Source organism: Sinocyclocheilus grahami, unplaced genomic scaffold (genome assembly GCF_001515645.1).
Source record: "Sinocyclocheilus grahami isolate Dianchi unplaced genomic scaffold, SAMN03320097.WGS_v1.1 scaffold1779.1, whole genome shotgun sequence".
Lineage (NCBI taxonomy): Eukaryota > Metazoa > Chordata > Actinopteri > Cypriniformes > Cyprinidae > Sinocyclocheilus > Sinocyclocheilus grahami.
In genome coordinates this window covers 19,594-30,439 of record NW_015506958.1, presented here as the reverse complement: position 1 = coordinate 30,439, position 10,846 = coordinate 19,594, and the positions used below count along the sequence as shown (strand labels likewise).

Sequence of the window (10,846 nt, the reverse complement as noted above, 5' to 3'; positions counted from 1 at the left end):
TAACACTGCTTTTGTGCTGCAGAGACACATATAGGTTATTACTAAAGATCAGCTTCTCTGGAGAGTTAGTGATTATTATATTCATCCTGAATGTTTGTTTGGTCACAGATGATTTCAGTCGAGTGAAGCTGATCTCTCTGCACAACGATGAAGGCTCAGATTACATCAATGCAAACTTTATTCCTGTGAGTAGCTCGTCAGTATCAGAGATTAGAGAAGAGTTGTTCACAGGTTACTGGGTGTCTCATTTGTGTGGTGGTGTGTGTTCAGGGTTATAACTCTCCACACGAGTTCATCGCCACGCAGGGGCCGCTGCCCGAGACCAGGAACGATTTCTGGAAGATGGTCCTGCAGCAGAAGTCTCACATCGTCGTCATGCTGACCCAGTGTAACGAGCGCAGGAGGGTCAGTGAGGGATGAATGATAGATAGGTGGGTGGATAGATATATGGACAAATGGATGGATGATTGATGTATAGATGGATGGATGATAGATGGGTCAGTGGATGGATGGAGAAATGAATGGATGCATGAATAATAGATAGGTGGATGGATGATGGATGGATGGGTGGGTGGATGGATGGATGATGGGTGGATAAATGGACGGATGGATGATGGATAGATGGATGATGGGTGGGTGGATGGATGGATGGATGGATGAATGATAGATAGATAGGCGGATTGATGATGGGTGGGTGGGTAGGTGGATGGATGGATGGATGATGGGTGGATAAATGGACGGATGGATGATGGATAGATGGATGATGGGTGGTTGGATGGATGCATGAATGATAGATGGATAGGCGGATTGATGATGGGTGGGTAGGTGGATGGATGTATGGATGCATGAATGATAGATAGGCTGATTGATGATGGATGGGTGGGTAGGTGAATGGATGGATGATGGAGGGGTGGCTAGATGGATGATGGGTGTATAAATGGACAGATGGATGATGGATAGATGGATTATGGGTGGTTGGATGGATAAATGGATGGATGCATGAATGATAGATAGGCGGATGGATTTATGGATAGATGGGTGAGTATATGAGTGGATGGATGAATGGGTGGATGGATGGATGAATGGGTGGATGGATGATACATGGATGGATGGATGCATGAATGATAAATAGGTGGATGGATGATGGAGTGGTAGGTGGGTGGATGGATGGATAAATGGATGAATGGGTGGATGGATGATAAATGGATGGATGGATGGGTGGGTGGATGAAAAATGGATGGATGGATGGGTGGGTGGGTGGATGGATGCATGAATGATAGATAGGTGGATGAATGATGGAGGGGTGGATGGGTGATGTATAGATGTACAAATGGATATATAAATAGATGTTGTGAAGAGAGTTGTCAGCACGCCGCTGTTGTTCCTGTCTGATGTTCTGTGTGTTTCTGGCTCCTGCAGGCTGATGAAACTCAAGACGTTCTGCACTTTAACTACACCTCGTGGCCGGATCACGGCGTGCCGACAGTCAACGCCATCGAGAGCATCTTACACTTCGTTCAGATTGTACGGCAGCAGGTCAACAGGACCAAAGGGCCCATCGTGGTCCACTGCAGGTGAGACTCCGACGCTGATGTGAGAGTCTGTGGTACAGGAATCACTCCAGCTACACCAGTGGTTCTCAAAATGGGGGGCGGACTTAGTGATTTGGGGGCCCGAAGCAAATTTCAGGTATGGGGCCCCAACTCAATAACTATATGCTCTTTTATGCCTAACCGTTATTTTACTCACGCTCTCTCTCTCTCATAGGTTATATATTTATTTACCCCTTCACAACTTAAGTAAATAATTAGTCAACCTGATGCTGTTCTAAAGCCATATTAGGCTACCTTATTTTTTTCGGATCACAAAAGAAGACATTATAAAAAAATGCTTGCACTTGTCCATTTAACGAATTGTAAACTTCTTTAATCTTTTTACAAAAAGGATTCAAATGTCATAAAAATTATCCCATGCAACTCATTCCATATTCCAAGTGTTCTGAGGGCATACGGTAGGGTTTGCCGAGAAACAAATTGAAATGTAATCTATTATTAAGAGAAAATCTCCAGTCATCGCATTCATGCATTTATATGAGTGCGCGGCAGTTCGCGCCGTGCACCAAGGAAAAGCGCACAAGCAAGTCATCTTGAAACAACAAGACAAATAAAATCATGACACGAAACACGATTCTTTCTTCTCTTAGGTTAATATGTCTGTTCTGAGAAAGTGCACAAAGAGTGCTCCCTCTATAATCACTAAAAGCTGTCATTCACTTCAGTTCATCGTGGTCTCAAGATGATCCGTTAATCAATGAAGCTGTCTATTTACATCGTATCTACACGTCGTTATAATGAGAGGATTCGCGAGCTTGCAGAACTCAGCACCTGATAAAAACTCAGCATTTTGAGCAGTAAGTGAACATTTGAGGCTCTCCATAAAACTAATACACACTGGAACGTTTGCCAAATATGTTTCGCCAATATCAGATGGGGCCCCCTGATTCCCCGGGGCCCTAAGCGGCCTCTTACCTCGCTCATTGGTTAAGTCCGCCCCTGCGCACGTGTACTGCAGGGGACTGTGGGTCATCAGCAGATAAAGAAAAGAAGATATAAAACCGTAAATAGCCAACAGACATAGAATGGGAGATGGATCGGTTTGTGAAAGGGCAGTGAAGAGCCATAGATGAAGTTGCACAGACCCAGGCAGGTGCTGGTCATTCAAAAGCTAAATGCAGATGTGAAATGAAGGATACAGATGAAGTAGCACTGAAAGATTACATTTGTTTGAATGCATTATTGGGAGAGCGATTGCGTGTGAATAAGTGTACCTGTTTAAATCATGCGTTCCCCCCAAAATATTTATCTAAAAGGAACAAACCAATTCCTTGAGAACTATAACTTCCCGTTGCCGTCATCATAACCTTCACATTCTTTCTGATTTGAGTGATCCATCTGTAACAAGCTAGCTAAATATGTTTAACGTGAATTCTAGCTAATTTTTCTATGCAGTTAATTTATGGGCAGTTGGCATGAATTGTACTTGTGACTGTAATTGTACTCAGAGCAAGTGAAAACCACGATGCTCCGACTTTTAAAAAATCCGCTCCTCACTCCATTCAAAATCACACCGCTCTGCTCTCTGCTCTCACTACACTCCGCTAACATACTCTGGTCCAGTGTAGACACGGTGTTAAATGTCATTGGTGAGGAGGAAAGTCGTGTCCTATGCCTTAAAACACTGGCAGCGCGGACGGCATGAAACCCACAAAAAATAAGAGAGAATAGTAATTCTCTGTATGTTATTTTTCAATGTTTCAAGTGATGCTTTTCAATTTGATGGTTTTTCCATCAAAAAAAATTTTTTTTTTTAAAAAGCAAAAACTGTTTAGTGAACTTATTTGGTAGTCTGAGGTAGGATGTGGATTCGGGGGTGGGGGTGCCAGATTATTTATAGGTTTAAAGAGGGGCGCGACCAAAAAGTTTGAGAACCACTGAGGTTCACAGACCGGAATCACTGCGGCTCACAAGCCGTCTATTGATTCCTGCTTGTGGTTTTGCTTCAGCTCTTCACCAATGTTACTGACACAGTATGATGGAACAGACACTGATGTGTGTGTGTGTGTGTGTGTGTGTGTGTGTGTGTGTGTGTGTCAGTGCTGGAGTGGGTCGCACCGGCACCTTCATCGCTCTGGACCGGCTGATGCAGCACATTCAGGAACACGAGTATGTGGACGTCTTGGGACTGGTGTCAGACATGCGCTCACACAGGCTCTCCATGGTCCAAACCGAGGTACAGAACCCAAACCAGAAACCAAATCAGATCCAGAACCAAACACTGAATCTGAACCAGAGCCAGAAACCGAATCAGATCCAGAACCAAACACTGAATCTGAACCAGAAACAGAATCAGATCCAGAAACTGAACCTGAACCAGGGGCTCTTCTCAACTGCTGTTTTATTCTAGAAAAATGTTAAGAATATTTTATATTCCCAAATACTGTATATGTCTTAAGAATGCTCTTCTGTTTTTCTTAAGATTGTTCTTAAGACAAAACTGAATAAGAATTCAAAGAATCGTCGTCAAAATGATTGTAAATAGGCTCTTAAAGTCCTCAAACGTGAGATATTTAAAATAAATGTATTGGGTTGTTTCAAGTTAATTGTTGTAATTAAACATAACAATATAACACTAATGCAACGTTATTTAAAACACAGACTTTTCAGTCTTTTTTTCAGTGAATTGATCAGTGACTAGTCAAAAAAATGTTCACAAGAAAATATTTGAGAACTTTGAGAATTTCACTCCGTTTTGAAGATTTGGATGAATCTATGGAAGCGTGTTTGCACCACTGGATAAAAAGATCATTTAGACTTTTTTGTCACAATTTATAATTGCAAGAAAAAGTGAGAATTGTGAGAAAGAAAGTCTAAATTACATGTTTTATTTTTTATTCTGTGGCAGAAATGAGAAAACAACTCGGATAGATATAATATAGATATAATAGAGATATAAAGTCAGAATATTGATATAAACTCATAATTGTTAGATTTCAAGTTAAAATTGCGGAAATTTGCTTCCATATGAATCCAGACCTGGAACGGTAAAATGACCTGTAGTGTGTGTGTGTGTGTGTGTGTGTGTGTGTGTGTGTGTGTGTGTGCGAGTGCAGGAGCAGTACGTGTTCATCCATCAGTGTGTCCTGCTTATGTGGAAAAAGAAGAAGCAGCAGACGCACACGAGTGACGTCATCTATGAGAATGTCAGCAAGTCCTAATGAAGTGAGACCTCAAAATTAATATCAATTTTATGAATATGAATAATATATATATATATAAATGGATGGATGGATGGATAGATGGGTGAATGGATGGATAGATGGGTGAATGGATGGATGGATGAATGGATGGATGGATGAATGGATGGATGGATGCTTATTTCAGTTTTAGTCTTATTTTAGTGCATCATGATGCCTGTGCATCTAGCTGGGAAAAAAAGGTTTTTACATTTTTTATTTCATTTAATATTATATGTCAAGTAACACAAATGCTGATTTTGGTTTTAGTGTTCGCTCTGTTTTCCTCCAGGTCCGACGCTCCTCATATCAGTGTTGACAGACGTGCTACATCGACACCAAAACCCAACCGAGCGGCGGCCGCGGAGGACAACCCTTCACTCATTTACTCCCATACACGCTCTTATTAAGCGGACGAACGACAGAACCAATCCGATGCCTTAAACGAGCTGCCGCATTCTCCCGTCTCCGCAGATTCCGTCCGCATCTCGTCTGTAGTGTGTGAATCTCAGGATCATCTGGATGCGTGTAAAGTGTGTCTCGTGAGTTTATATCGCACTCTGTCTGTACTAGTGTTAGTTTCTACGTCTCCGGAGGAGATCGAAGAACCGGATCCTCCTGTTGGCATGCACATGTAAACACGGTTCGAACCTGACGGCCTTTGATCACTGCCACACACACACCATCTGCTTTGGGTATAAAGGACAGATGCAGACGATCATATGTGTTGCTGTGTGTAGAGAGGCTGCGCTTCTGTGATTTCTGCTAAAGCTGGGCTTCATCTGCAAGCGTCCGGATGTTCACTGGAGCGGCGTTTGCACAGTTCGGACCGAATCGCTCGCTGCTGCTGAATCTGACCCCGTTGTGTTCGCTGAACGATGCATGCTGCAAACTGACAGACGCAAGATTAGTCTCATCTTTAGGTTTAGACTCCAGCTCAAGAGTGTTCTGTTCCGTCAGACACACCAGTGAGCTCACAAACGTCTTTACAGATGCAGAGATGTAATATCAACTAAGTGTCGAGCTGTAAATACTGAAACTAAAGCAACTCTGTATTGTGTTGGATGAACTGATCGAAACTCTCTCTCCAGAACGGGCTTCACTTGATGGGTTTTCTTTCGTTTGTGTCAGAACTCGTTTGTCTTTTGGTGCCATTCTTGTGTATCGTGTGACTTCAAGTAGCCGAGCAATCCACAGTCGCCACCACGAGTTTAATGCGTGTTCATTTGGGAAAAAATAAAGGTTTGAGTACGTGTTCTTACGAGCTGGAAATGAGTGGTTTTGTGTGAAGAATAAAAGACGTCTGTAGACCTCAGTCCACATGAGCTTCAAGCAGACTGCTGTTCCTCTTCTTGCGTCTATGCTGTGTGTATCTTTTGCAATAATTGGCTGCAAAAAGGCTCAAAATGCATATTAAATGCATACAAAAATATGTGCCAATAGGGTCAAAAACAAATGTTGTGGGGGGAAGATACTTGTTCTTGTTTTAAGCTTAAAATGGCTTGATTTTGATCATTTTTTCAGAAAACAACACTTAATATCTTCAGTCATTTTGCTGTCTTGATTTACAAAATGTTTAGATATTTACACTGAAAATTAAGACAAAAATACCGAGGAAAAACTAGGAGACCACTTGAAAACTCTCAGTTTCTCTGAAGTTGTGTTTGAGTAAAGATGTACTTTGTATGTTTTATTCTCTAAACGATTGATGACATTTCTTCATGTTCATGATGCCATGTTTTCAGACATGTTCATATTCATTTTTAGATGACACAATAGCAATGTTTTAACTAAAGAAGAATCCAGGGAAACTTTTCAAGTGGTCTCTTGCTGTAGTTTTCGCAGTGTGCTCTCTTGAAGCATCTCTTTCCTGATATATTAGTCATTTTGTCATTTTATTGCTGGACAAGCAGAAACACGTGTAGGCTATACTGAAAATACACATGTATCAGAACAAAAGCTTAAATCACATCTTTAAATAAACACATAAATCCAGCATTGCCAAAATGTCATTATGTCACAGCAAATAAAGCAACAATAGAGCGTGATTGGACCATTTGAATTGGCTGGAACTGATTTGGAAGTGAGCGCACGTGGTCAAACATGGCGGCAGGTCGCGCATGCGCATTGCGGGAATGAACAGGTGAGTGTGTGAACGGTATAGCTGTGGGACTCATAAATCTCATCGTTTGCAACGTTTTAGTGTAGCAATTAAAACATTCTTAGGAGTGTTCCAGAGAGCCATTGGTCTGTTTGATTAGTGGGATGATGCTTGATTTAGGTGGGAGTGTCTATTTGTAATAAAAACATGTTATTTTTAGTTCTGAACTTTAAGTATTATGCTAAAACCATATGAAGTGCGCTGTAGGTTTAGGAAACAAAATGCCTGTTAGCACAGTTAATGGGAGAAATTAATCATTTCGAAGCTTTGAATCAATTCAGAATGATTCACGCGCTCAAAACTACTGTGTACATCATGCAACAAAAACATGCATTTTACAAACCCATTGCAAATGTTTTATTGAAAGTGTAATATATTAAATGCAATTGCCAAGTCATCAAATGACATTAAATAAGAAGTGTCTGTATAATATCTGCTTGTTTATTCATTTGCAGGGCTTGTTTTCTTTGTTTTATGGAGGACTTGTCTAGACAGCAGAGTAAGATACTACTAATCTGTCGAACTTTTAATTGCACAAATGATTCAAACAAAAAATGTCAACAAATGTATCAAACTAATCCGAGATCAGGTAAAAACCATAGACAGCGCTGTGATTCATAACATTTCGAAACAAGTCACGGGACTTTGCGAGTTCGAAGCAAATGATTCACAAAGTGCTTCAAAAGTATCCACCGATACCTTCAAGACTTTAGTTTAAACTGAAAGTTTAACTAGGAATGGTTAATCGATGCTTTCGAAAAGCCATGAATCTGTTGTTTTGAATCAGTGAATCAGTATCGAACTGGCCGAATCACGTGAGTCAGGGGTGAATAAAGGCCTCCTGTTTTAAATATGGATATTTTTCTTGCACAAATGCATGGATTCGCTACAGAAGACCTTTATTCACCTCCTGGAGCCGTGTGAGGCACGTTTGTTACGGATGGATGCTCTTTATTGGACTTCTTTTGGACTGTTGAACAAAAACACCCATTCACTGCCATTATAAGGCTTGGAAGAGACAGGGCAATTTTTAATATAACTCCGTTTGGATTCATCTGAAAGAAGAAAGTCATATACAGCTAGGATGCCTTGCCCTTGAGGGTGAGTAAAGCATGGGCTCATTTTCATTTTTGGGTGAACTAACCCTTTAATGATGAACACGTGTGTGTTAGAGTGAGAGATAATTGTCTTTCAACTGGCCTGATTCGCTGTGTCGTCTCACAAAATACATAACATTTAATTAATGACACACACGCTTCATATTTAATGATTTGATTCTACTGGATGGATTGCACGTTCATGAAAACAGTATTTATTCCACACGTTTGCGTTTGTGTTCTCGTTGTATTGACAGCTTTGGTCCAGCAGGTGTCGCTGTTACAAGTGCTTCAGAAAAGGAGACTTAAATTATATATGTATATCATTTTTTTTTACTTTAAATAAGTGTATTTAAGGTGTGTTGGTCAGAAACATGAAGCACATCTACAGCAGCAGCTTTTACAACAATTTATTTGATTTTAGCGCATTAAAAGTGACAAAGTTATGAAATCTTTCAGGTGTATTGTGTAAGTAAACTAATTTACGAGAATAAACGTCATCAGGAATGTTCAGAAACATGTAATTGTTCAGAAAAAGTGTAATTTGGAACAGTGTAAACGATCTTATTATTACTATGAAAATGTATTGTGATTTTTAATGCGAAAGCTTCATAATTTGAACATCTTGATTCATACTTGCTTCAAACTTGAATGTGCACAAATTAGATGTCACTAACAGGCGTCTTAGGAAAGTCGGTCAGTGCAAAAACATTCAGTTCCATCCAAAAATAGCAATTCATTCGGATAGTTGTAATATCATTCAGTAGAAACAGACATTAGCATGTTGTTAACAAGATTAACATGCAGTTAACATGTTGCTAATCATGTTTCTAGAGTGATTAGCATGTTGCTAGCATGATTAGCATGAAGTTAACATGTTTCTAGCATGATTAGCATGTTGTTAACACGATTAGCATGCAGTTCACATGTTTGCTAAACATGTTTCTAGCATGATTAGCATGTACTGTAGTTAGCTTGTTGTTAGCATTTTGCTAGGATGCTTCTAGCATAATTAACATGTTGTTAGCATGTTGCTAGCATGCTCTTAGCATGATTAGTACGTTACTAGCATGTTGCTACATTACATTAATTCACTTTAGAGCTGCACGATTAATCGTTAAAAAGATTCAAATACCCACAAAAAAAAATTTGTGATTCTCAATTTATCCAGAATCGTGCAGCTCTACATCACTTCCACTTCCTGCTTTCTACTCACTTTCGGCGGGAGGCCACCCTGATAGGCGGGCCAACTGCAGGAGTAGCCAATGGGACGGCCCGTAGCGTTCAGGGCCTTTGACATCATTGGGTAGCCTGGATTTAATTAATGACAGAAGATAATGAATAAAAGTCTCCATCGTGATATGACCTAGTGTGATTATTAAGCAATCAATGCTGCCAACAGATTGCTTATGATCTACTGCTGAATATGAATGAAGACATATTTGTGACATATTTGTATTTATTCTATCATTTTTATTTTGTAATTATTGTAGATGGTTGTAAGATGCATATTTGATCTGTTTGAATGAGCAGCTGGAAGTACTAAAGCATATGTGTTTCATAATAAGAGTCCTGCTGTATTTTGGGCTTCTTTATAATGAATTAAAAGTCCTGCATCATGCATCTTTTTTCTGGGTATAATTGCTGTTTTGTTAATATCCTGTATCTGGCATTTAATTTAACGTCAACTCTCTCAGCAAGAAAAGACTAATAATGTTATTCAACACATTCAATATATAGATTTTACTATTAACGGCACAATAATCTGTTTATTGCTTTTTTTTCAAACGCATTATTATCGTAAACTTATTTTGAGCTCAGTAAAAAATATAAAATAAATATAATAAACTAAGAATGTAAAAAATATAGATTACAACATAAAACATTTTTTTAAAAATTTAATAAAATATAATATATAATAAAAATATATAAAATATATTTTACATTCATTGTACAGAAAATAGGGAAAAAAATATATATAATATAGAATTAAGTATAAAATGAAAAACATACAATACAAATAACATAGAATAAAATATTTACAAGTATTTAAAAAGTAAGTACTGTTCCTTTAAAATTGTTTTTAGAGTCGTTATTTACTTTCATTGTATGGAAAATAGGACAAATTAAAGCATAATATAGAATAAAATAAAAATATAAAATACAAGTAATGCAGAATAAAATATTTAAAAAATATATTACAAATGTTTAAATATATTACATTTTTAATATTCCATAAATATTGTTTTTGAGTTGTCATTTACTTAATTTTTCAGAGAATAGGAAAAATAGTGATATATTAGTACATAAACCAATTTCAGTACAAATGTATATGTTTAATAAAAGATGATTTGAGTGTTTGAGCATGTGCCACAAACTGTTAAAGAGTCTGAGACACATGATTTGTTCTGTATGGATATATACGGTATTATTGTTTGTTTGTGTAAATGTGATTTTAACCCCGTGTCTGTGACTGAACTGTGATGTTAAAGCGTCTCGCCTTGTTCCTGGTAGGATGAGTTTGAGTAGCAGCCGTCCAGCTTCAGCATGTCGATGCCCCAGTCGGCGAAGGTCTGCGCGTCCGTGTCGATCTTGTCCAGCGTGGTTCCTGGATATCCGCCGCAGGTGTGAGTGCCCATGTCTCCGTAGATGCCCAGCTTCAGGCCGCGGTCGTGAATGTACTGCGCCAGATGAGCGATGCCATGCGGAAACCTGCAGGAGAAACCTCAGGTGAATAGGGCCCTATGATATCCGTTTTATTTTTTTTCCCAAATTCCACTTTACCCCCCCCCCCCC

General features: G+C 39.1%; 2 protein-coding genes across 2 annotated transcripts in view; one reads left to right on the top strand and one right to left on the bottom strand.

The window, feature by feature from the left end:
• The window catches only part of LOC107572592 (receptor-type tyrosine-protein phosphatase O-like), a 43,602-nt gene extending 37,347 nt beyond the window's left edge, over positions 1-6,255 (top strand). The window contains 6 exon segments of the mRNA XM_016259015.1: positions 109-185; positions 271-405; positions 1,402-1,574; positions 3,654-3,789; positions 4,670-4,778; positions 5,085-6,255. Of these exon segments, the coding sequence (XP_016114501.1) occupies positions 109-185; positions 271-405; positions 1,402-1,574; positions 3,654-3,789; positions 4,670-4,774 (626 nt within the window). The 3' untranslated portion in view covers positions 4,775-4,778; positions 5,085-6,255.
• Positions 6,256-9,233: 2,978 nt separating this feature from the next.
• The window catches only part of LOC107572591 (alpha-N-acetylgalactosaminidase-like), a 3,073-nt gene continuing 1,460 nt past the window's right edge, over positions 9,234-10,846 (bottom strand). Inside the window, exons 2-3 of the mRNA XM_016259014.1 lie at positions 10,551-10,775; positions 9,234-9,361 (exon numbers count right to left, since the gene is read on the bottom strand). Coding sequence (XP_016114500.1) covers positions 9,234-9,361; positions 10,551-10,775 — 353 coding nt within the window. The remainder of the gene's footprint in view (positions 9,362-10,550; positions 10,776-10,846) is intronic.